We start from the raw sequence: 26,507 nt of genomic DNA on the forward strand, positions 1-26,507 counted from the left end.
AGGATTCTGCACTTGTTCGGGGGTGAAACTCCAAAACACTGGGGGTGCCCACTGCCCTAGGGATTTGCCCATGCTGTCCCACATGCCCTGCCACTCGTAACTATCAAGCCTCGGGGCAGATTTCTGGGTGATATTCTTAAGTTGCTTACTCAAAACCAAAACAACCTGTCCAAAAACTAACAATAAGTGCACCTTAACCACCCAAGGATGTTCAAGATACAAAGACGTTGTTGTAACAAAGGCACAGACATCATAGAACAAAGTTGCAAAGGTATTATTCTGTATTTCCTCCATATAAAATCTCTCCGAGGAGGAGGTATAATTGCTAATTGCCTCAACAAGGTGGTATCCGAAGTACAGTAAGGGTTTCAGCAAAAACCCCAAATACCAGGTAAAGCTGAAAACGAGTGTTTGTATAACAAATCTCGTAGGCAAAACATTACTAATCACAGCAGAACACAGCAGACTCAACAAACCAACACCGATTTTTAACAGCAACTGCAAAAAGGACAACATGGTGCTGTGACCAGCAGCTGTTGTTATCTCCAACCCTTGAGCCCCACGTTGGGCGCCAAAAAGACTGTCGTGGTTTAGCGGCAGCTCAGCCCCACACAGCCGCTCGCTCACTCCCCACCGGTAGATGGGGGAGAGAATCAGAAGGGTAACGCTCGTGGGGTGGGATAAGAACAGTTTAATAATGAAAATTAAAAGAAACAACAGTAGAAATGCAATGTAAAGGAGAACAACGAGAGGCGCAAAGCCCCGGGGGGGGGGGGGGGAAGGGAGGGGAGAGGGGGAACGAACCGCCGGAACAAACTGCCCGCGCCGCAGCCGCCCGCCGACCCGACGCCGCGCCGCCTCCGCGCTGCCGCTGCCCCCCCTCAACATACTGGTCATGGTGTCACATGGTATGGAATGAACCTGCCATTGGCCAGTCGGGGTCAGCCGCCCCCACCATGGCCCTGCCCCTCCCAGCCCCCCCCCCGCCATGCGGCAGAGCGCGGGAAGCTGGAAAGGTAGCCGACCCCCACAGTGAGGAGAATTAACCCCTTCTCAGCCAAAACCAGCACATGTGTATACTGGTTGGTTGGGTCTTTTTAATCCCAGGATACTGCCTCTCAAACCGGCATCTCTTCAGGCTTAAATTAATTTTGATGGAAAGAAATGATGACAGTGTTTCTCCACCGTAGTCTCAGAGGGTTGGATGTTTGTTTTCATTTCAATATTAAGCAGGAGTCACTGGTGGATTAACTATCTAGGATGCTTTTCTGAGAAAGAGGCTTCTAGGCTGGTAATACCAGAAAATGCTTATTAAAGAAAATGAGAAACTGAAGGAAGGTGAACATCCTAAAACTGCTAATTGCTTCTGCGGCTTCTTTGCAGACCAGCCCCATGCACTTCCCATGTATAATTGCAATCTTTGCTGCAGCTCCCTTGCAGAGAGCCTTCAAAGTCCTGATAAATGTGGGTCTGTCTTTAAAATGAAGCAAAAAGTACTTTGTCAGACAAGACAGTTATATTTCAGTTAAAGACAGCAATTGCCATATCTGTTTCACTTTGCTGTAATAGAGGGTTGCGCATTATATGCCAGATGCAGAGCAGGCCAATATAGGGTGGTATTAAATTGAAGACACTCCTGAGATGAAATGCTGGTCATGGACTGCGTGTCAGGACTTGGTCAGCTCTGAAGAACATGGTAATTTGGGAGAAACTTCATTTAATACATTCAAGCTTTGGTTTTATATTGGTAGGATGGCAATGCATGAGATTCCACGAGTTATTGAGATTTAAGGTTTAGAACTGATCTCAGAGAGATGCTATGGCTTCCAGGTTTTAAAACCAATCTTTGTGTTTTATTTTGAAATAAACTGAAAACTAGGAGTCCAAGAGGCTGGAAGTGACCAGCATGAAGAGCAAACCGTAACCTAGAAGAAGGAACAAGGTGGGGTTTTACTGTATCTGAAGAAATTAAATTTAAATACAAGTTTGCCAGTGAGGTGGGATGAAAAACAACTTAATCCAAGGCCTGCAGGAAGGAGGGATAAGATGTGCCTGAATGGCAGCTGTTCATCTAAAGGAAAAAGGAATATATTACAGGCAGAAGTGGCAAGTGCTGCCTGTTATTTCATTTTCTATTAGAGCTCCTGCTTTTGGTTGCTTTCACTTGCCAAGATAATGGTCTCTAAATGTCCTTTGCCTTACAGCTGGCCTTTAAGTTCTGGCAAAACCAGCATACCTGTTTTGGTGAAGAGGAATCCAAGAAGTATTGTCCCACCCTAAACTTCAGAGCTTGGTCAGGTCCATCCTTAAATGGCATTGCAGTATCTGGGGGATGGTTCTGCTTTATCAGATCTGCTTTTTTTTCTTCCTGTGGAAAGCCATCGGCACCTGACTGCTCTAAGCTCTCTAACTTCCATTTTCCTGTGCTTTATAAAGATAACTCACCTGTTAAAGTCTCCCTGCCCTCACCAGTGAGGCCAGAGGAGCCCCACTGCTTGGTGGGTACAGATCAATACACTTGAGCCATCTGGCCTAGATGATGATTACTGGGTTGGGAGCCAGGAAATGTAGAGTTTAAGCCATGGGACTTCCCATGTCAGCCCTGCGTATCTCTTATTACCTGTCGAGAGCTGTTAGCCAATGTTACCACACGCTTCTGTCTCTTCCTCCTACCCCGCAGTGCACGCCACCATCATTGAACAGAGAGCTGTCAGTTACCGGCTGAGTTGGAAGGGGGAACCTGAGTGAGAGGCTGGGTTGTCCTCCTGGAGATGCTTTTCAGAGTGAAGTATAATGTTTGCGTGTCTGGCGGTGGGTTCTGTTTCTCCCCAAACACAGGAGCAGATTGTACTGTCCCCCACTCCTTCACAAGTCAGTGGCAGTGTCTGGCTGATCCAGCCTTGTTATGTTACGGTTCAGGGGAACTACTTCATTTCTGGTTTTATTACAGTCTTAGCAAACAGTATTAAAGATCCTATGAGATTCTTCCATGTAGATCAGAAATGCTAGACTGAAGTTCACTCGATGCTGCTGTCCTGGATTATTTTATTTTATACCTGTTGATCATAGGGCATCCCCAGTTTTTCCTTGTATTGGGCAGGTGTTGAATAAAGCCCTGAGAAGGATGCAGGAGTTAAGTTGTTTGTGGGTCAGGACTCTGTTTTAGGACCTGTGTGACCAGAAGTTGTTCCCATTTGCCCCTTGAGCTTACACCATTACATCAATGCATGTGTATGAGCTGTGTGGCCAGCCAGACCGGGCTCTTCCTGAGATGGTCACTTGTCTTTGCAGCCCAGTGTTCTTCAGGTGTAGCTTTCTGTGCTTGATTGATGCCTTTCATTAAAGCAGGGTTGCTCTGAAACCCGCAGCCCAAGAGCTGGGGCTCTGGAAAGCTGGGGCGAGAGCTGACCCAGCTGGCTGTGGTTCAGCTCCACAGTATCTTGTTTTCTTTCCCCTAATAACAGTCTGCTGTCAAACACATCCTAGAAACCACAAAAATCACTTCAGAAAGACCTTGACCACTCCTACATCCCCTGCAAACTGTGTAAGTGCAGGATACAAAGGGTAAGTGCGACGCTTGCCTGGTGCGCGACTTGGCAATGACCATGGTCTCTGTTCTGAATCCCAACCAGTGCTGCTGCTTGCAGAGGGGCTTGTGGCTGAACTGGCTACGAATGTGGGTGGCAGCCTCTGGGAAAATAGTGCCAGAAGTCTGAAGTGTCCTCAGCATCCAGGTGCCTTTGGGAGCCTAAGTGCTCTTCTGGATTTTGCTCTTTGTTCTTTTGCATCTTTAGTTTGGACATGTATCTGTACAGAGTCTGCAGCAGAGCTTGTTCCCAAATGAATACATAAATGGATATGGCTGCACTTGGTTAAATGGAAGTAATAAATGCTTGGCTCAGACTCCAAGTGAAAATCCTTCAGGCTGGGCTGGAGGAGCTGCTTTACTGACCTAGCTTTTGAGCAAGCTGCAGATCTGTGCCAGAAAGAGCCTGTCCTTCAACTTGTGGTTACCTGTATTGGAGGAGGCTGCCCACGGTCATCAGTGTAATGCAACTGAAACACCCTTGTAGCCCAGCATAGGCACCAGTTATCTCTTCCTCCCACCTATGCGTGTCTCACCTGTTTGTGTTCCCTACTAAGAGTTCTAGAAGTGTTTTTAAAAATTTAATTATTATTTAAGGTAACTTATTTTCAGCTGATAGCTGAGTCACCAGCTGCCATGCTACAGCCAGGATCCCAGGGAGAGAAGAGACTGCTTGCTGAAACTGAGTCACGATTTTTGGCAGCACATTTCATCTTGGAGCTTGTTCTGCTGTGGCTCGTGATGTTCCATTGGTTCAGGTGCATTTGTTAGAGCAGAGCAGGAGCACCCAACCGTAACACTCAAGTCACAGAGAGCAGAAGTGGCCTTAACAAGGCTGGTGGGAAAAGAACATGGTGATGATCAATAATTTAAATTTATTCCTAACCTACAGCCCCCCACACCTTGTGGCAGTAGCTGTTGCCCTAGAGGTCCACCCTCAGCCTCACAACACTGGTATGTGGTCTGTCTAGAGCAGCTGCTGCTGCTGCTGCAGGGGACATTTGCTCTTAGAGCCCCAATGGAGGAGAAGAGGACTGGAGGCTTGGTACCAGTCCCCTCAGTCTGGGGCAGAGAGGAGGTGTTGGCATGTCCAGGGAGGAATAGGATCCATCTGGAGGAAAGGATTTGCAGTAGCTGGGGTGGATTAAGCAGAGTTTGCTCCTAAAGAGCTGGCTAGTCCTTGCTGTGGCCTGCTGTAGGGTTTGGATGGGTTGTGTGAGATCTGTTTTGCCTGAGCAGGAGGAGGGTGCAGGCGGCAGGGTGCTGTGGCAAGAGCAGATCACGTGCTGATGGGAAGCAGCAAAACACCAGTCAGACCTGGCCTTCTGCCACATGTGAGTTGGGGTAGTTAATTTGAATGAGGCCAAGAAATCTCTGATAGTGTGGTGCCTAATGAGCTCTGATGAGGCATGCATGCAGCTGGAGAGCTTGAGTTTCTAGCTGTTACAGCAGCAAAAACTTAGGCTTACATAGAAGTAGATCTCTCAAACAAATATGTATCACTGGTTTGCTTTTCCTGCCACGTCTTTCTAACTGCATGTTTTTAGTGGGACCTGGTCAACTTGAAAACTATGTCTGAATGGCATAGAGGGCATGTTCTTTGAGGGGCTGGATCGCAAACCCATGCTCTAAAAACAGGTCCAGAAATTCAACCTGATGCTTTTACCTTGACCTCTGTTTTTGAACCAGGTGGCAGTTACAGATGTCCCCCACCTCCTCTCCCAACCAGACCGTGTCCTCAGCGTTGTGGTGCAAATCCATGCGTATGTGTGTATATTGCAGTATTGTCAGCAGCACCCGTGGCAACCTGGAAGTGTGTTGCGAAGGAGAGTTTACTCAGCCTGATGCAAGCAGCCTAGCAAAAGGACCTTATATCTAGTGATGCATGTCGTACATGACCCTGTTCTGAAATCCCCTTTCAAGTCTTCAGTGTTTGAGCACCCCTGGAAAAATCTCTGTCAAGCGACATTAACAAGAGCGGAGTTAAATCTTAGAGGATTTAGCTGAGCTGCTTTGGCTACAGAGTAAATCAGGAAATACCCTGCTCATTAAAAACCTAGGTGCATCTTCAGGATGCTGTGTGAAGGGTGGCCTGCAGACAAAACAACTGTTTTCCCTTTGGAGTTTGCTGTTGGTTGGAATGCTGAGCTCCCACAGGCTTAAAGCTGTGCTTGCTGTGGTAACCTGTATATCCTGGTATTGTGGTAGGTGGTTATTGTGAAACTTCACGTAGATTTCTTTACCTGCTGTGACTGTAGTAACTGGACTTCAACACATCTTCTAGAAGGTCAGAAAATGGAACATTTGGGGAGGCAGATGTCTGTCTTGAATTGTATTCTTCTATTTTAATGTAATTTAATCTGAGAATTTTTGATGGGGAATGAGCAAAGGGAGTAAGATCACTGTCAAGTAACATCTATAGGAAGACATTTTTAAATGGTGGAAGCGATAAACAACCTGACCCATCCCTCCTGGATCAGAGGTGCTGACTTTGCTTAGCTGCAGAACACTCTGTGAGAAAGGGCTGAGAGATAAAATGGGGGATAGTGTGTCACTGTCTTGTATCCCTTGCAATCCGGCACTGTTTGTATCTGCTATGTTGCTCCAAGCAGCTTGAATGATTTCTTTGACTTGCCAGTGCTCTCCTGAGACAGGCTGAGATCCTTCAGAGGGATGCCCAGGGAAGCAGTATTGTAAAGGGAGCCAAGCTGAGGTTGTGCAAAGGCATCCTCCTGCTCTCTAGTTAAATGGGTTTTGCCTGCTCAGTAACAATATCCTGTGCTATTTATCAGCTTAAGAAGTTTTGGGATTGGCTACGGTGAAGTGGCTTTCTCCAACCACTGATTCCTTGTCCTGAGCCTGGTACCAGCCTTGCAGGTATCCTTGCGGAGACAGTGAGTTGCAAAGGGAGCTTGTGATGGTCAGATGGTGGAGAAGAGCCTCCAGCAGCACTAATCCCTACCTGGCTGGGAGGTGCTGAGGTCTGACGTTAAGCCTCCTGCAGCTAAAGCACTGAGCCGTGTCACACTGCAAACCCTGCATATTTGGGGCAGAATAACCGCTCTGGCTCTGGCAAGCGGTGTGTAACCTCAGATTAGTCAGCTCACACTTTTCCCCTTTCTCAGTGGCACTTGGAGAATAGCATAATGGAGGATGCAGCTGAACATCCTTTCCCTGCACAGAGGTGGGACACCACATGTGTTAGAAGTGCTGAATGCTACTTCTAGGCAGGAGCCTGCAAGCAGGAAGACAGCGATGCTGGGAAAACAAAGGAGGGAAGTGATTTCTGGACTCAGCCTTTGCAAAGCTGTCTTGTTCTTCTCTGAGCTGGGATTGGGAAACGGCTCTCCTGGGCCTTTTGGCAGCTGAAAAGTCCATCTGAATGCACAAAAAGAGTCCCCAGGGCTGCCTGGGGTCATGCGCTACATTCAGGCCCCTGATGTTCTTGCAACAGGAGTAGGAAGGTGACAGGAGGTTCTCTATCTTCTCACTGCTGAACTGTGGCCCTCCCAGCAGTGATGTTCCAGTGAGAAGTGTCGGTGGGTTGGGACCCCCTGGTCGGGTATGTGAAGCTTATCCTACCCCTGAGCAAAGGGAAGGTGGCAACTGGATGTTGCTGTAGCTCTTCTGGATGATTGTGAGGAATGTGACTTCAAAGTCCTTCAGCCTTTTATGGCTTCACTCTAAGTTGGCATCATGGTTTTAATGTGATGCCACCATGCCTGGATGTCATCACGGGTGCAGAGAACTGGCTCTGTTCTCGGGGAGGTTATGTTTTCTGCTGCAGCATTTGCTGTCTCTAATACTAATCAAGCTTTGCTGTGAATTCTGGTAAGCAGATTTGGACTCGTAGGTTGTAATAAAGAGAGAAGCCAGAGGGTAGGAAGAGGCTGGTGCCCCGAACACCACTGCTGGGGTCCCTGACCTTGGGAACATCTCACCTTCCTGCCTCTGCCTATGCGGGTGGTGGGGAGAGCACTCAGCTGCTCTGGATGTGCCAGGGAGTGTGTGTTGTTCCCCTCTGCAATCCTCCTGTGACTAGTGGCATGGAAGGGAGCAGGAACACTGTGTTCAGATAAGACTGCACCTTTCCCATCTAGCAGATGTTCCTCTGAACATCCTACTGGATTGCATAATTAAAGTTGAATGTGGAGCTGAACGGCTGCAGCCTTTTCAGCTACTGGGTGTCAGCAATTGTGTGCTGCTCTTGATGAGATTTTTGTTTTGCTTTGTCAGCTGTGTCACACGGTTCAGGCTAGGCGCTCTGAAACTGTCCTTTTGTTTTTTTCTTCTACACACAGCTGATCTGAGACAAGAAAACAAATCAGTTCTTTTTAAATTTCATTTCCCTGGTCTTGTCCTGCTTGTTCCCTGCTGTAATTGGACTTCCGTGCTGTAAGTGCTATTCTGGTGAGTTGTCAAGGAAACGTTTTGCATGGTGTGTCCTGGCTCAGCAGCGTGGCTCCTGAGGAGGGCTGTACCCAGGATGTGGTCCTGCACCTGCAGCCGAGGGAGGAACACGTTAACTCCCCACCTGCATCTTCAGCTTCTGCCCTGCCTCCTGAGTTGGGATTAACAGATTTATTTCTGAGGCAGAAAGAGTTTCTGCATAAAACCAAAAATAAAATAGGCTGGTAGATGCCTTTACTGCAGAATCATCCCTTTGTGGCAGTCCCTCGCAGTGGTGATGCTCCATAACCTGGATGTTTGCTTTGAGTGGCCCTAGCTGGGCTGTGTAATACAGGGCTTAAATTGCTTGATCCCTGGGGGAGCGGCAAGAGTGCTGCTGGGGTTTGGGCTTCAAAACCCTCAAGCAGAAACCTGGAGGAGGTGGCTGGGGCAGGCCTAGGTGTGGGGCTCACTTCTGGCTTGGGGCAGGCTGGGGGGGTCCTGGCCGCCCGCCCGTCCTGAGTTACTTGAAGACCTTGTAGGTAGAAACTGCCTGGGGTGGAAAGGAGAGAGTGAGCTGTGCCACTGCTATTGAGTGGGTATCACAGCAATGCCCGAGGCGCTGTCCTATCTAGCTGGTACACTAAGCTCTTTCCCTTAATTTGTACAAGGCATGCCATTCCTTTCCTTAATGAGTTTATGCTCAAATACACAAGATGAAGGGCATGGGAAAGAGTACAGCAGATCATGGTTTGCAAATGTCGTCCTCCCTCCACAAAGTGGAGGTGGTTCCTGCATGCTTGAAATAACAAAATGAGGCACCGAGCTGGTGTGGGTGGCAAGCAGGAGTTGAGGACGGGGAGGAGAGCAGGGCAGCCAAGGTAGGATTAAATGGGGTTACTTATCTCTGGCTGCTCCTGGTAGTCCAGTCTGAATCCTGCCTGGTGCTGGCAGCATTTCTGTCTGCAAATAACTGCTGGACTTTGGATGGTGACTAAACTGTCCTGAGGAATGTGGAGCTACCTGGGCTGCAGGTGCATTGGAGCAGGGTCCCTCCTCCCCTTCACCATGCTTGTCCAAAGGGATGGAGTGAGCCTGGCCTGAGCACTGGGCTGGGCAGGGCTGAGCAGTGGCGAAACAGGGAGAGTTTAGGCTGGTTTTGTTCAACAAGTGCGAGTATTGTGTGAGCCCAGAAATCAGTCAGTCAGCAAGTGCTCCAAGGAAATACAGATACATTTTGATATCAAAGCTATATGTAGATTCTATATAACAAGCAAACTTTATCTCGGATTGCTTTATTTCCTTGTTATTTCTACAAGCTCTCTAGTGGCAGAAGCAGCTGTCTGTGCCCAGGGTGCAGAGCAGTCAGCTGTAGCTCTTTCTGCTGAGAGATGCTGTGTTTAAGGGGGGGAAAAACTCAAACTTTCTATTGTAGCTTACTAGATGTTTCTCATCGTAATCAAATTGTGTTTTATGGGAAGAAGATGCGTTTAATCATCAGAAGGAGGTCATCCTGGGTGCCTGGAAGGGCAGGTTGTAAATAGCTGCCTTCTCCAGGAGGTTGCAAAGAGTCTGGCTTCTGCTCTGTGTTGTCTCCTCTCTTGTAGGGGAATAGACAGGGATCGGCGACCGGAAGATCACGGGCTGTGACGGAAAGATAGACTCCTCCCCATAGGAGTGGCAGGAACAGGAACCGCAAGAGCTATATAAGCGTGTGACGCAGCTAAATAGACGGACATTTTGCATCCATCATATTGATGTCTGTGCATCACTGTCCCCAGGGTGGGTAGAGCCCTGTGTCCCGGAGGTATGCGGCCCAAGATAAGTTCTCCCGTAGAAGCGTACAGCTACACTCTCTGACTGCCCGGCTGCTGCTCCCATGTGCCGCTTGCTGGGAGCTGAACCCGCACATTTTGAGCGCAAGAAGAAATTCAGAGGTTGCTTTCTGCCTTTCCCTTTTGATACGGCCTGAGGCTTGTGCCCAGCTCCTGGGGAAGCCCCAGCTGGCTGCCTGTGCTAGTTCAGATGCTTCTTCTCAGCTGAGATGTGTTTTCTGGCATCTTCTCTGAATTGTCCCCTGCCCAATTTGAATTTCATTTTATCAGCAGTCCCTTATGGGAAGTGACATCTGTCTCTTGATGGATGCATTTCATTTCCAGCCTTTCTCTCTATTTCAACTGCAACACATCTGCTACATGAGTATAGCCTTTAACACTCACAGCTCGTGCCTTGGCATTCTGTTTCCTAATGCTTTTGCACATAATGCATTGGCCAGACAGGGCTGTGTTTAGAGTGGTCTGATCGAACAGTAAATCATAGCACCCTGGTTCCATTCTTCACCACCTCTTATTGTATAAATGGGTTGCTCAGGTGTGTCACGTTGTCTTGTTCTCAATCGAATAAGTGTAAAATTAGATCCAGGCCTCCTTTGGGGTGTGTGAGACTTGTCAGGATTTCACAGCTTTCTAGCTGATTGCGCTGGGTTGGTATTAAATGTCAATTTTGTAAAGGCTGCTGTCAGCTCAGTAGTTTAAAAACAAAGAACAAATTGAAAACCCCAACAACAGAAGAGACAAACTGCTGGTTCAGTGCTTTTTGGAGAACTGTACTTTGAAAACTAGCTGTGTTTGATTACAATTGCTTCTGCCCCGACTGGGAGTGAGTGGCAAATTGCAAGTCTCCAGTGCATTGCATTTTTTGGAGGGGTCATGTCAGTACAGCCTCTAGCTGAAGAGCTTATGAGGTGTTTATATTCTAACATGTATTTAGTTGCAGTCACATTGTATAACTCCTGGTAAGCACTTCATTAAAGTGAAGCTTTTCTTAAAGATGGAGTGCCATCTCTGACTGGAGGAAGGAGTCCAGGTAAATATACTGGTTATTCAAATGTGCTTTGACTTCTCTAGAGCATTATAAAGCATCCAATACTTATGATTTATAAATATATATATGTGTGTGTGAGAGATGTATACACCACATCTGTCTTATAAAGCAGACTTCTGTATTAGGTCTTAAATGAGGCTTCTGCTGAATGTTTGTAAACTTTCTTAAATCCCTTTTCAGTGGATAGAAGCCTCCTGTGGCTCATCCCAGGTTTATAACGAAGGGGATTTGCTGGGCAACTTGCCTTGGCTGGTTTTGAGAGAGCCGAGTGACTTCCCCCCCCCCTTGATTAGACTTTAAAATTTATTCTCTGCATGTAAATGAAACTTGAAACCCATGTTTTTAACCTAAAATTCTAAGCTGTGGACAGCAAGGGCAATATTTTCTGGTTTTCATGAAGTTTGCTTTTAAGCCCAAAGATTTGATGATTACTTTTTTACCTTGAGTTCTGATATCGCTTGCATTTCCCTGATAACAGCATCTAGAGTGTTTGTGGGCTGGAGAAGCTGAGGGAGCTGCTCTGATCCCAACCCTGTGCCATTTTGTGAGTTCAGGTGCACCGATGAGGCCGGCTGACGAAGCTGGTGATGATAAGGGTTTCCTTTGAGCAGGAGCTCTCCAGACAGCTTGTGTTGAGCTTCGCTTACAGGGAGCGAGCGATCAAGCGTATGTAAATGGGGGGTGAGGGGCCTAAAAAGGTCTGAACACCGATTTGTTGGCGCAATATATTGCATAAGAGGAGAAATGGGTTATCTCATCCTGTGTAGGTTTACGCAGTAGAGCTAAAACTTGAGTCCGTTTCTGTGTCGGGCAGTAAAGGTGCAGAGGGTTTCTAGGAGTACGTTCATCCCTGTCCTGCAGGGTGTCAGCGTTGTGGCTGTGAATAGAGGGGCATGTGGAAAAAAAAGATGTTAAATCAGAGATGAGAATTGCTGAACGCTACAGCTGCAGCGTTCATTTTTGAGGTTCTGGAGGAGCTCAGGCGTTGGGATAGGGTCGGCTCAAAGCTGTGTGCAGATGAGAAGAGGAGCTGAAGGCAGCAGGTCAAGTGTGCATGAAGTGCACTACAAAATGCAGGCACAAGCTGGAGGCAGGGCAGAAAGCTGGGGTTTCATCCCAGGGTTCCCCTTCCAGAGCTGCTCATCATGTTTTTGAATACACCATCACTAAGCTGCACCAAATCCAAAAATAATAATTTCAATTAGCTTGTTAAGTGTTGATACTTCCTGCAGCAGAGCTCGTGTTCCCCACAAACCTGAGTGCTGTCTCTCATGGCTGTATAACCCTGAAGCTGGAGTTAAATCAGTTTTCAGAGGGCCATCTGTCAGCTTTTGAGATGAGCACAGCCGAGTGCCACGTGCTGAGTAGCCGGTGGAAGATTTTTTTCACTTTCTGCTTGGACAAGTTGATTTTATAAAGCCAATTTTTTTTTCATTATTTTTTGGGTGAGGGCGGAGGGAGGGAGGTTTTGCTGGCCATGTTCTTGTCCAGTGGCAGTATCGCTTCCCCGGAGATCTGCAGTTTCTCACCTCTGGTACCTTTCCTTCGCATGGGCGGTTGGTGTTGAGTCTACATTTGGTATGTGTACAGCAGCAGACGCTTAAAAGCTGGGAATGAAAGCAGCTTGTGGTAATTATCACAAAATTAAAGATAATCTGCTCTGGAATTGTGACAAAGTGCAGAAAAGAGATTAGTGCTGTAGGAGAGTGGTCTTGGCCGTGGCAGGGAGAGCGTAGTCTCCCTGGCCCGGGGCCCTCTTGGCTGCGTTGTGTTCCCAGCAATTTCCAGTGTTCAAACTGGAGCAGCATTTGCCCCCTTTGGGTTCCTCTGTGGTCTTGAGTTGCTGCTCTTGAGTCGGAGGATTTGCACACCGGCAGGCGGTTGCATAATCCACCCATTGCCCTCATGTGGGGAAAAGTTGAGGGCTTGGAAGAGCCTTTCTTCTTCGCAGCCAAAACTCTCAAGCTGCCCTCAATGATCTCTTGCGAAATTAAGCCGTTTCTAAGGAATTGTGGGTTGCTTAACAATCTGTGCTTGTAGGAACACTTCAGTCAGGAGCAGGGAGCAGCAGACTTGTACCTGGAAATGCATGGCCTTAAATCTATCCCTTGGGTTTGCGTTCTTTGCGTGCAGGCTTTTCTCCTAATGAGTGGGCTCTGCATGCAGAGGCAGTTGGGGCAGGCTGGGGAGCTGCCTTGTGGGGCACGTCATGCTGCCAGGATGGGGTGAGGAGCTCCTCTTCTTATGCAGCTCTTGATCCTTGTTCATGGTGGCTCTCCAGAGCCAGCTGGGCTGGAACTTGTGGTCCCATGTGTGAGGCTTTTGGCAGGTCAGTGAACACCTTCAGGGCTGGTAGCAGAGGAGCCTGTTCTCACTGTTGCCTGAAAATAAGGAGCTCCTTGCAGACTTGGGAAATGGAAAGATGGCCTCATGGTAGAGGAGGGTTTGGGCCTGTGTTTCCAACTCTGATTATATATCTAAAAGCTTTAGGCAAAATCCTAATTTTTCCCCATTGACTGTAATGGAGTAATGATGGCTTCTCCCAAAGGCAGTGGTAGAGATAAATTATGCATTCATTTTTGCGATATATTTGAGCATTGGATTCTATAAATAGATTCAACTATCAATATAGTTTGTCAAGTACCTTCTGAGTGCTGGAAAACAGCTTCCTAAGTGTCTCTGGGCTTCTGTATGTAACTGACTCTTCAGTGTAGTGTAGACCTATTACTTATGGTGCAGCAGGGATTTGCAAAAACTCTATCTACTGAAGCCTCTAAGAAACATTATTGCTAGGAAAAATTGCGCATCTTTGTGCTTCTGAATGTGAAATTGTTTGGGTGACCCCTATGACTTCAGACTCCTGCGCTAATGAAACTGAAAACTGAGCAAAACCAGCTGTTCTTAAAGGCTTTCCAGCTTGCTTGAAAGAGCAAAGCATTGGCCTGTTATCTTGGTGGTGTTTTGTTTGGGTTTGGGGGTGGTTTTGGGGTTGGTTTTTTGGTTGGTTGGGTTTTTTGTTGTTTTGCTTTTTGTTTTTTTAATGTGTCTACTCTTACTGATGCTCTTCTCTCCTCAGGTCTGGCACCAAAGAAAGCAGCCATCACTGAGGTGAGATGTGTAAAGCTGGCCTTGAAAATCCTGTGTTGAGAAATGAGAACACAGAACTCCAGAAAATACTTCTGCCTGACTTTTTATGAGCAAAGCTGGATTTCAGAATACATTTAAGATTACCGAAAATTTGATACCTGTTATTTCAGAGAAAGAAAATTAGTGGCAGGTCTTGTGTCCCTGTGCTGGCCTCGCTGCAGTCACAGAGGGGATGTGAACGGATTATGCCCACCACGTGGCCAACTTTAGCTGCATGATCTGTAAGCCTGTAGGTAGCTGATGGCACCTCTTCCACACCAGAACCTGAAGGTGATAAATGGTGAATCTGCGTATTGGGCATCTCCAGGGCTCTGTGCTGGGTCTCACCGGCTCCTGGGAGTGGGTCAAGGAGGCTGTAATTTGTGAAGCCGTAAAACAAGGGAACATCTTGAGGAACTGATCTTCTCTCTCACATAATCCAGGTCGCAGGTTGCTGAATCACTGTTACCTTCTGGAGCAAAACTCTTCCCAGTTGGCAGCAGGGAATCTAGTAAGAAGATCTGTGCCTGAAAGCTGTTCCCTGAATCCCACACTTTTGGTTTAGGGCACCATGTTCAAATGGTTTTTGTTTGACTTTCTGACATACTCCTTTACATTGCTCACCTGGGATGATGAGTATTTGTATACATGACTAGCAGAATCTTCCCATAAAACTGCCAGGAATGTGATACTTGATTCTTTTTGCCTCCCCAGAAATAAGCACAGTAGGAAGCTTATCTTCTGTGAAAGTTGGTTGCTGTGTTCAATGCACAAATAACCCCACTTTTTCTTGCCCTGGCAACATGGTCACAGGTAGAGCAAGGGACTGTGGAAGAGACTTCTGTTACTGCGTTGCATGTAATGGCAATCTCTTAACCAATGCCTGTGTCTGTTAATCACTTTGAGAGGATGACGATGAGCCACTGCTAATCATGACTGCTTGGAGAAGTAGTACTCGGAAGCAAGCTTGGCTGTGCTAAATGTTTAAAGCAGAGTAGGAAATAAGATTTTTGAAGGAGAAATCAGACTGCCCTTTAGTACCAGAAGTACAAGCGGTTTGACCAGAAATAGCTGCAAGCTCTTGATTAAAAGCTAAACCACAAAGAACTTCAGTAGTCTGAACAAAATTATACGTTGTCTGCTGTAGACATCAGTTCTGAGATGGGTCTGTGTGGCACTTGAGAGACACAGTGATATAATATTGTGACTTGGGAAGTGACCTTGGGTCTCTCTACACACTGCTTACAGGAACATCAAAAGCCTGGTTGTTCTTTAGTGTAACAAACCCCCAAATGTCACTGGTGGCTCACCAGCAGTTTTAGCTATCTGCTGGGCTCTGCAAACCACTGGGGTGGTGGGAGAGCTGGGGGTAGGTGATATGTTGCCCCGTGGCAGAGTGTAGAGGCCCTGTGCTTGGGGTTACAAAAGGAACTGTATCAAACTTCACAGAACAAGATTGTGTTAGCTTGTTAAAGGGTACAGCCACAATCTGCTCGCTCCTTGATCAGCAAAAAAAGACCCAGGCAGACTTGGAGGTAGAAGAGGAGGATAAATGGCATAGGAGTAGGTTTGTTCTCACTCTGAAGTGCTGGCAGTCATATAGTTTCTGTAAACTCTTTGCAAAACTTCAGGAAGAGCTGTTCCTGCAGCTCACCCTGTGTGGGCTCATCCTTTGAATTGTAAACAAATGAGATCTCGCTTAAACAGGTTATTTCCATGTGAACGCAGGAGTAGGGTGATGGTGTCCCTGTTATGAGTCTCTTACTTCTCCAGTGAAGTGCGAAGTATTGATACAACACCTGAGGGCATGGGGATTTTAAGAATAAACTTCTCCTGCTGTTTGATTTAATACATCACTATTTTAAATCAGTGAGAAACAGCAGTCAAGTGACTGCTGCAGAATCTTGGCAGCTGGGAAGCAAGCGGGTCTTTCCTGAGCTCAGCATTTTTGCTGAGGGCTCTGCCCAGTTAGTATTGAGGGTGTCAGATGGAGTGTTTGGATATTCTAACTTGTCTCATCTTGAGGGATGGGTGTATAATTCAAACAACCTTGTTTAAGGCTTGCCGGTGCTGGTTACATCTGTTTGCACTCTTCAGATTTTTCTCCAGTGGTAGAGTACAATCCCTTCTGTCCTTTACAGTCATGATGGTATGGTTGTGCCTGTGCTGCTCTGCGTGTTCTTGTCGGCCAGGTCAGCTTCTCTTCTGCACTTTAGCCATGCTCTTTCATTGCAGGGACCATCGCTACCAGGACAGCCTGGCCAAGGAAGGAAGATAGGTCATCGAGGCGTTGATGCTTCTGGTGAAACCACCTACAAAAAGGTTTGGTTTTGTGGAGGGTGGGGACTGGCAGCTCTGTGTAGGTGGCAGGCTGAGAAGAGAAGGTGGGGCCCAAGGTTAGCAATAGCACAACCGAGCTTTCTCGGTTCAGTTTAACAGCTGCTGATCTGATTTAGATCTTACGCAGCACCCTTGTACTGCATAGTCTTGGAAACAGAAAAGCTTCCAGAAGTCTTAATCCATCTGTCAGCAGCTGGTTGAACTTGTTTAGCAGTACATAGTGCCTGAGATGACCCCACAGAAGTCATAGACACAACTGTGTTGTAATACAGGGGGTGTTTCATGATAATTGGCTGTGAAATGCTCACTGACTATTCTTTTTCTTCTGCCAGACCACCTCATCCACTCTGAAGGGGGCTATCCAGCTAGGGATTGGATATACTGTCGGCAATCTGAGCTCCAAGCCAGAGAGAGATGTCCTGATGCAGGACTTCTATGTAGTGGAGAGCATTTTTTTCCCAAGGTAAAGGAGACAGGGGAAACAAAACAAACGGATGAGTTATTTCTTTTTCTCTCACTGATTTTTCCAAGAGAGCTTCCATCTGTCCTTAGATCAGAGTTGGATGCTCTGAATGTTTTAAATATGCATCCATATTCTGGTCAACATAACAGTGGGGAGTGTTAGATTCTGCAGTACACTGGCTTGCCATGTATGCTGCAGTACTGCAGTGTAAGATGCAGTACCATACGCTTGAGTTTCTTAGCCTTCCTACATGCTTTTCTTTCTACCTGTCCTTATTCTAGAATGTCTTCAATGAAATTATACCATGTTTGAGATGGAGGAAACTCATTCTGAGAGCTCTTTAACTCTATGAATAAACAAAGCTCCTAAAAGCTATATTCTCAGTGTAAATATATTCTGCTTGGAAATTGGTTCTTCCTTGCACTCCTTGGAAATAGATTTTGGCAGATAATTTAAAACCTGTTTTCCCATTGTCCCGCCACAGAAGAAAGACATTTTTTGTTGTTGTTCCCAAGATGTCTTTTTGCCAGGCTCAATTCATCTTACAGTAGCCCTGATGTGACCGTTTGTATCTGGTGAATGGTAATATAGGGGCCCTGCTCATGCAATGTCTCTCTTGTGCAGTGAAGGCAGTAATCTCACCCCGGCTCACCATTATGCTGACTTCAGGTTCAAGACCTATGCACCGGTGGCTTTTCGGTACTTCCGAGAACTCTTTGGGATTCGTCCAGACGATTATTTGGTATGGACATATTTTTGTATTTCTCCATTTTCTTCCTCCTTTATTTGAAATGGTCTGGAGTAACCCAAGAAATGTGCCCCTAAATCAAGGTTGTCAGCAATTCTTGCCTAAAAGGGACAGAAAAGACTTGAGGAATCATTCTGATCCCAACAAGGAGAGGGAACAGGCTGTGGATTTAGGGACTCTGTTCAGTTTTGGAGGAGATAGAGATGGTGCCAACAAGACCAGCACCACTCAGCCCAAGTCTTTGTTTGCTAAGAGGTAGCTGCTAGCTTATGCTGGAGGGAAAGGGAAGCAATCTGCATAAAGTGTGTGCTGTGCAAGCTATGTGATGGGGTTCCCTCTCTGTTGCTTGTGGTGACAATAACTTACTGTGTTTACAAGCAAAAGGGAGTTGTTCTGCTGGGTGCAACCCTGTAATGTCCCCTGGGGCCCTGAGGACAAAGATGGGAATTTTTCCTTGTGTACTCACTCGCGAGCTATGTAAGTATAGTTATTTTAATCATCTTACAAAGGCAGAACAAAACACAGCTTGTTCTTGTGTTCAGAAAGCTCCTCAGAGCTGGAAAGGCTGTTTTTAAAATACCTAGTAGTACAAGCTGTCGGGGCTTGGAGTACGCTGGGGTTGAATTTGGTCCTTTGCGTGTATGTGACATCCTGCTCTTTAGAAAAGGACGTTTGTTGAACTGGGGAAGGGAGCACATCCAAATGGGTGCACGCCCTCCCCCTTTTTTAATATCCTTTTTTTTCTGACTTCAGCTGTAGACAGGGATAATCGTAGCTGAACACCTACAAGTAGAAACAAATCTGTGCCATTGCATGGTTTGATGGTAACAGTGGTCCCCATCTGTGCCATCCAAGATAATGCTGCCTGATGTGACGCATGGCTCAAAACTTGGGTGAGGCAAAGAGCCTGCCTCAGTTGCAAAGGTCACAGCTCTAATTTGTTGCTTCTGCTTCCCCTGATTCTCTCTTGCCTGCCACAGCAGCAAATGCCTTTATTTATGCATGAGAGAATTAACTTGATCAAGTCTTGGATCACTAATCTGTGCAGTGCTGAAAGCTGTTTTCAGTACATAATGATGAGCATTTCATGTATTGCTCTGGTTATGTCCCTTATGTACCCTACCTTCCTCTCCCCATCTTACCTCTTGCTGTGGCAGCCCTGATGTGATGTTGCCCTGAACCCACACAACCTACACCTTACTGTGAGGTTGGTATGTAGCTGCAAAGTGCTCTTGTGCTTTCTTCTTCCTCCCCCCCCTGCTGCTGGGCATGTCCTCATTTGAGGACCTGCTAATTGCATCCTGATGTCTAGAAATGTCCTCCCAGTTCGATTCCCAATGCAGTATCCCTTGCTGTGCTTACACAGCACTGATCCCTCTCTTTCTGGTTTGTACACCTGGTCTAATACTTTTTCATGTGTTTCTAAGCAGGATTGAGGGGTAAGATGTGTCTGTAAAAATCCTCTGTGACAGGGGGAGTGTGAGGCCCGAGGAGACTGCTGAGAACAGCCAGTGCATTGCGTTCCCTCCAGCACAGTGATATGTGGTACCCTGAGCAGACTGTCATGTCTCTTAAAATCCTATCTTCCTCTCAGCACTTGTGGTAATGTGCTGAAAGAAGCCTAAATGTGATATGCGCACAATGGGAAAAGATGTTATTATGAAGCCTGGATGTTACTGAAAGCAGATTATTAGCTTGATTCTAAGCAGTTGAGATGCTCTGAACTGTAATTGTGATCTCTAATTAAAAATTGTCCATCAGCTTTGCTGCTTAGACCTAACCTATAATGAAAATAGTTCTCACTTAAGCTTTGCTACCCCCTAATCTCACAGGGAGATAGCATGCTGGGGAAAGCCCTCAAGAGCATAGAACTCAATGTGCAAGGAATGGGGGCTAAAAACATGGGTTTTTTTTCTCCCTAGTACTCGTTATGTAACGAGCCTCTGATAGAGCTGTCGAACCCTGGTGCCAGCGGCTCCCTCTTCTATGTCACCAGTGACGATGAATTCATCATAAAAACTGTGATGCACAAGGAAGCTGAATTCCTACAGAAGCTCCTTCCTGGCTACTACATGGTGTGTATCACCCAGCGCCTTGGACCCAACTTGGGTTTGTTTGTCACGGCAGCTTTTCTGTCCAAGGCATCACACAGGGCATGTCCTCCGCTTGGGCTTCTCGGTTTCCTGTGGCCTGCCCGCCCGGTGCCAGGGACAATGTTAGCAGTGTGTTACAAAGCCAGTCTCAGAAGCACAAATCCTGCCTATTATTTGCAAACTCTGTGCGTAAACTCGAGGCAGATAATTATGCCATAGCTTGTAGGTGTGTTCTGGCCTGGAAATGGCTTCCCAGATATGTTTCTGGGTGTCCTTTTCCCAGCGCTGGTTCGTTCTTCTTTGCTTGGCACCACACGTCTGCCTCAGCTTGGCTTTGAGGATGGCTGTTGATTGCAATAACACAATCACCTTGGTTTTGTGGGGAAACCACTGCTGTCCCTGGATATCTCCCATATCTGCTGTTTAACAGAGTTACTCTGAAGGCAGTTGCTTGTCCTGGCTCCCACTGGCTGCAGTACCAAGCTAAAGATTCCCACAGTACCAGCCAGCTTTGCACATCCAGTCTGCTGCAGCTAGTTGTTGTCTAAATCTCAGGGCTAGCAGGCAATATGTTGAGACCCAGAGGACTTGCATGTGGTGACAAGCAGTAAATCGGAACCAAACCCAGTGCTTTGGCATGTAAACCAGGAGCTGCCTCCCTGCATAACTGTGGTGAAGGGTCCAGCTCTGTAGATGAGGGCGCTGAAATACAGTTAGAACCACCCAAGGATTTGTTTGCTGTGGAGATGCTGAGGAGAAGGAGATGGCAAGTGATGTTAACGCTGTCCCATCTGTGTGCACGTTGCAGTGGACTTGATTCATGTGATCATATGCTGTTTTTATGAAAATACTTGCCTTGCTCAATATTTAGTGGGGAAACTTTGCCAAAGTGAGACAGGGTCTTGGGTGCCTGTTTATAGCTGACAACCAGTTGCTTGCTTTTGCAAGTGACAGCCAAGTACCTGGGCAGGATGAGCTTTCTTGGAAAGTGCTGCTTGTTGTCTAATGTATGTGGTAAATCCGGTGGAGGGTTTTGAATGGGAATGGAGTTGCGCTGTTGCCCCGAATTCTGCAGATGTCCTGGCTAGCAATGAGTGTAACGAATTAACCTGAACTTACCTGTCTGGTGCAGTGTCATGTGCTACTTGTTCTGGCACTTCAGTGTTTGGGGGTTACTGTGGCGCTAACACGTGATCTCTCTGCTGTTCTTGGGAAACCCGCCTGGTGTAAAAGCAGTCAGTGCAAAGAAAGCAGAGTGGTTTCATTCTGAGTTACTTAAAGCTGGGCAAGTGCTGTTTGTGTCGAGCCTTGCCTGCCTTTTTTGCTTTTAGCTCGCACCATGTTGAGCAGCATGCCCAGTCAGGTGAGGGGTGGGAGGGGCATGAAATTTTAGTACAGTCATGCTTCTGCCATCTGTCAGAATCTGTCAGATCTGTCCTTTCTTTTGTAGTGTGCAGAGATGTTCTGTTTCCTTCCCAAATTTTCCCAAAGCTGAGCAAGCAAATCACGCCTGTCGTGTCATTCCTAATAATATCACTGCCTTAAAAAAGGACTTGATAGCAGAGCAGGATATCCATGCTCTCTGGCCAACTGTGCTCTTTTTGCAGAGTTGCTTTATAAAACAGAAAATTGATGTTTTCTTTAAAAAATGCCATGTCCCTGGTTTATTTTGGCTCTTGTTTTCTGACACTTCTGAAGAGATTAAGATAGCTGTTATTTTTAAACTTGAAGTTCCCACTTTTATTGTCTTTGTTTCTTTTCCAGTTTGGTTTCCCTTTTTTAGCTGCTGTTGATGGGGAAAGTGGGGAATTTCCGGACTTGGTTATTTACCCAGAGGATGCTGTACATCTCATTCCCTGTGTTTAAGACATAGTGGTATTTTCAGGTCCTAAAGCCGCTGAGATGCAGGAGTTTGTCAAATGTGTACTATAAGCTCTCGTGTAAAGCTCAGAAAATCTCTAGGTGAAGAAACCCTAATCTGACTGCTCTGAGATCTGTTAATGTGCTTTGTGTTGAACACAGCAGGAGTCTTCTGCTGAAATGACCTTTCCCCATGCTTTTTTTTTTTCCAACCCTGCTGCAGAATCTGAACCAGAACCCACGGACACTGCTGCCAAAGTTTTATGGACTGTACTGTGTGCAATCAGGGGGCAAAAACATCCGCGTGGTTGTGATGAACAACATTCTGCCTCGCGTGGTGAAAATGCACCTGAAATTTGACCTGAAAGGCTCGACCTATAAACGCCGGGCATCCAAGAAGGAAAAAGAAAAGTCCAGCCCTACATACAAGGATCTAGACTTCATACAAGACATGCCTGAGGGCCTGATGTTGGATGCAGACACCTTCAGTGCATTGGTGAAAACCTTGCAACGAGACTGTCTGGTAAGGAGGGGGGCAGCTTGGGGAGCAGGTTAGTTAAGCTCTGTGGCTCTCATGCATGAGGAAGGGCAAATGATCAAAAACCTTGCTAATCTGCTAACCCCAAAGCATGATAAATCCCTTCTACTGCCTTTTTCCCTGAAAGCAAAGCAGTGGAGTTGGATCTCATGACAACCTCTGAGTAGTAAGGTGCCTTCATTTACCTGGTATATCAAGCTGTGGCAGTCGGCTCCACGTGTAGCTGGGCTGTTGGGACTAAATACACTTTTCCTGTACAGTGTGCAGCAGATAATGGTACAACAGTGTTACTTGCAAGCCTTCAGGCCTTTGGGTTGATTGTGGCATGGCAAAACTCTATGTGATCAAGTCCAGCCATGACTATTGGTTCAGAAACATTCAAGCTCTGGTGAAGGAGTTAGTGGGAATGTGACGGGCTGTTCCATGCTTTGGATCTGTGCTGCATTTGAGCTGCTGGCCTGATATTTTGTCTTTGTTCTTAAACTCAATACTAACCTGTAGGTGTTGGAAAGTTTTAAAATCATGGACTACAGCCTCCTGCTTGGGGTTCATAACATAGACCAGCAAGAACGGGAGCGACAGTCTGAGGGAGCCCACAGCACGTCGGATGAGAAGCGTCCTGTGGGGCAGAAGGCACTTTACTCCACGGCTATGGAGTCCATCCAGGGTGGGGCTGCCCGGGGGGAGTCCATAGACACAGACGACACGTAGGTGAAAACCTGGTTCTCTTGTGTGGCTGGGAAGTGTGGAGGCGGAGGCTGGAGTAGTAAATGTCTGAGGCCCATATGGACTGTTAGGGCGAGCATCGCTCCTGGGGATTATGGTACTGCTGCCAGTAAAGCAGCGTGGTGGGAAATACTTCTGTAAGACACTCCTGCCTCACAGCGATCTCTCTTCTTAGGCCAGTCTGTAGGTTATCAGCTGTGACAGCCTCTAAACATCCACTCCTGCTCTGGGGAGGAGAAACTAGATCAGTTCTCAGCATCCAGATACTGGAGTGGAAGGAGGGATCAACATGTCCCTAGGAGCTTGGAGTTTGTTCTCCATCACTCCATCTCTGGAATCCCTGACAGTGCCCTGAGGCCAGCCCAGTGCAGTTAGCAAACAGCAATGTAGCCAAGTGCTGGAGTGACTGGTGGAGCTGTGGGTTGGGGGGTTTGCCCAAAACCTGTCCTGTACCTGATCTATGGCTCTTGGGCTGCAGGTGGCTCTTGTGACTGTCTCTCTGGCTCTGTGGACCAAGCTTGCTAACAAATGGTGGAGTTTGCTGTTTGTTGCTCACCAAAACCAGCTGCTCCAGTTTGATGGAGGATCAGTCATGGTGGAGCTGGGATAATACTTTGGTGTTTCCACTCTTTCGAGTAGCATCATTAATTACCGTGCCCTGCCTGATACCTGTGTGCTTTTGTTGCGTGCTGGTGGTAGTGGCTGCTGCAGCTTTGGCAGGACTGATATTAGTGTGGATGGGACTGGAAACACCCTCATCCTTAAAGGTTTGCTGCCTTAATAAGGCAGACAGCTCACACTGACCTGACAAATAATCTGATCTGCAGAATAAAATGTCCTGTAGCTAAGAAAAAAACCAATGTGGTGCTTTCTGGCCCAGGCAGAGCTGTTGCCACACGACACAGGTCCTGTCCTGATAGTTGGTGTTTGGCAGTGCAGGCAGTAACCCCAAGGATGCCTTGTGTGAGGTGGCCTGGCTCAGCAAGTGACTTCCCATGGTTGTGGACAACGTGACTTTGCAGGTTTTGTGTTGTCTAACCACCACACCAGAGCCTGCTTTTCAGTGCTGCCACCTACCCTTCCACAGGTCTTGGGAGTATTACAGCTGCTCTTTTTGAGGCTCCGCTTGCTGAGGTTTGTTGTTGGTTCTGTGTTTTGTTTTTTATTTTTACCTGCAGGATGGGAGGAATCCCAGCAGTGAACGGCAAAGGAGAGCGTCTCCTGCTACATGTAGGAATAATAGATATCCTTCAATCATACAGGTAGGTAACTTTGCAGTTGTCTGTCCTTTGTGTGTTAATGTCTGTCTTTAATACTGAATGAAAGCAGGAAGATTTTCCTTTCCTGCAGAGTTCAATAATGAGTAGGCAGGCTGCCTAAAGCAGTCTTGTTGATGCGTGTCAGGGACTGTAGATTTTTATCCTGTCCTTAGAACAGCTGGTGACACAGAGCCATTTCTCTAAGATATGAGTTGCTCATAAAGAATTTTCCTGTCTCTGTGCCTAGAACGGGTAGCATATCTCTGGGGTTGGAAGGTGATTTTCTGCCTCTCTTCCAGCCCAGCTCCTCCTTCCCTGTAGGGTTCCCAGGCAGTCCTGACCTGACTGCAGAGATGCCAGTGTGCTCAGCCAACCTCTCGGCTGGAGGAAAGCTACACTCTGGAGGAAGGAGGAATCATGAGCAGCTTGTTAATCCCCTCTGTGCAGGGTGTGAAAAGTGGCTTAGATATAGAGTATGTGCCTGAATCTGTCTTTCTCTCTACTTCTCCCCTGAAATTAGGTTCATCAAGAAGCTAGAACATACCTGGAAGGCCCTTGTCCATGACGGGGTGAGTGCCTGTACAGAGGCAGGAATTGTCGTGCTTCAGCAGGATTACCTGCCTTGGCTTTGTTTATGCTAGTAGGTGCTGATGACCTCGCTATTTATAGTGCCTGAGCTGGCACAGCTGAAGCTGATGAAAGGAATAGTTCTTCTCTCTTATGCCTCCACAGTGCTGTAGTGCCAGTTATTCCCAGGGAGGTTTTCTTGGTCACTCCACCTCCTCACACGTTTAGCTGTCATGCTACTAGCTTTCCTCCTCTGCTCCCATCTGTCACTTTCCTCCTCCCCACGATGCCAGGAGCTGTATGCACGAGGCATGTGCATTCATGTATGTGTCAAGGAGCCCTGCCTTCGATCTCTGGTGATTGACCATGTTTCCACTTCAGTAAGCGCTCCCTTAATAAATCCCTTTCATTGTCTCCCTGCTGTCTCATCTCCTGCAGCAGCCGGGTGCATGTTTATGAAAGAGCAATCTTGGATGTGGAAACTATTTTTCTAGCTTCCCTTAAATAATAAGGCAAAGGAGATGTGTATATCCAAGTTGTAGTAGCACAGTAGAACATCAGAAGCAGGGGCAGCTTCAGTTTTTACTATTTTAAACAAAAAGTGCCATACATTTGAAATGCATGGAGACACTTGGCTGTTTTGGTGGCTGTGTCATCTGCAAAGGTATCCAGCTGTGCTTTGAATGTCAGCCAGCAAAGCCAGAAGAAATTTCATGTATGTAATGAAGCCAATATTTGAAAAATCCAGGAAGTCTCCAAAGGAATAAAATCACCAAAATCCATTATAAAATTACAGCAAGAATATAATCAAATGCAATCAAATCAAAAGTAATGCTTCAGGCTTATTTATAGCATTGATCAGATAATTTCAGTTAAGCCTTTCCATTTTAAGGCTCTGTCAGTGCTAAATGTTGGAGTAAAAAAAGACTGCAGTGGTTGTTACAGAAATTCTACCTTGAGGGATAGTTTTAAAATTACAGTTGCTCCTTGCCTTTGTAGGACACGGTGTCAGTACACAGACCGAGCTTTTATGCAGAGAGATTCTTCAAATTCATGACCAACACAGTGTTTCGAAAGAATTCCTGTAAGTACTTACTCTAAGAGCTGTTGTCCTTGTGGTGTGAGCAAGCCTTATCTGTCATGCTGCTTCAGTCCATGTGGAGAGTTTCTGAGCCGGAGTCTGAGCAGGCTTTTCCACCATAATACAGAGCAAAGCTCTGGGGAATTGCAAAGCCCTCAAGTTGTCACAGCTTGTTTTGGTCTGCTCAGACTCCCACCCAGGAGCTCTCCCTGCAACCTGAGCCAGGCTCAGTCCTTTGGAGATGGCACTTGCAGAGCATGTGTCTCTGTCAGAGGGCGGAGGCCTCCCCATGTGAAGGGGAATGTGCCTTTGGTGTGACAGTACTTGGTGGTGGTAGTTCCATCTTCTCTTTCACTCTTCATCCAGCTCTGAAGTCATCTCCCTCAAAGAAAGGGCGTAGTGCCTTGCTAGCTGTCAAGACGGCTGGTCCAACGGCTGCGTTTTCAGCTAGCCAGCTTCCCTCTGAAAAGGATGAAACACAGTGTGATCTTCGTGCAGCCAGGAGTTACCCCACACTTGATGATGAAGGTAATGGTCTCGTTAGGTGACTGGCGGCTGTGTGATTACCCTCTCTTTCCTAGCAGATCCTTAGGATCCTCCCCTGTTCTCATCAAGTTTCCCACTGCACACTGACTACATGTCTTCCTTGACGGATAGCTTTTCATTGCATGGCTTGCTGTGCTTCGCAGGTACTAAACTTAACTAGGACAGGGGAGAAGGTAAGAGTAAATTGTTTTGTCACAGCACCAGCAGTTACTTGTTTAGGGAAGCAACGCCTCTGCATCAGAGACAACCAAATCTCTTTGCACAACTCTGGTTCTGCGGTAAAATGGTTGCTTGTGTCACTC

The 26,507-nt window shown here is 46.9% G+C and overlaps 1 protein-coding gene across 6 annotated transcripts in view; it reads left to right on the forward strand.

Annotated features, from left to right (window-relative positions):
• Positions 1-26,507, forward strand: part of PIP5K1C (phosphatidylinositol-4-phosphate 5-kinase type 1 gamma) — an 86,228-nt gene that overhangs the window by 47,286 nt on the left and 12,435 nt on the right. For all 6 annotated transcript variants that reach the window (XM_064469485.1, XM_064469482.1, XM_064469484.1 and 3 more), the window contains exons 2-12: positions 13,935-13,966; positions 16,220-16,306; positions 16,657-16,787; positions 17,412-17,529; positions 19,458-19,610; positions 21,712-22,011; positions 22,528-22,733; positions 23,931-24,014; positions 24,532-24,580; positions 25,578-25,662; positions 26,026-26,187. In XM_064469485.1, coding sequence (XP_064325555.1) covers positions 13,935-13,966; positions 16,220-16,306; positions 16,657-16,787; positions 17,412-17,529; positions 19,458-19,610; positions 21,712-22,011; positions 22,528-22,733; positions 23,931-24,014; positions 24,532-24,580; positions 25,578-25,662; positions 26,026-26,187 — 1,407 coding nt within the window. The remainder of the gene's footprint in view (positions 1-13,934; positions 13,967-16,219; positions 16,307-16,656; positions 16,788-17,411; positions 17,530-19,457; positions 19,611-21,711; positions 22,012-22,527; positions 22,734-23,930; positions 24,015-24,531; positions 24,581-25,577; positions 25,663-26,025; positions 26,188-26,507) is intronic.

The sequence above is a fragment of the Phalacrocorax carbo genome, chromosome 19, assembly GCF_963921805.1.
Source record: "Phalacrocorax carbo chromosome 19, bPhaCar2.1, whole genome shotgun sequence".
Lineage (NCBI taxonomy): Eukaryota > Metazoa > Chordata > Aves > Suliformes > Phalacrocoracidae > Phalacrocorax > Phalacrocorax carbo.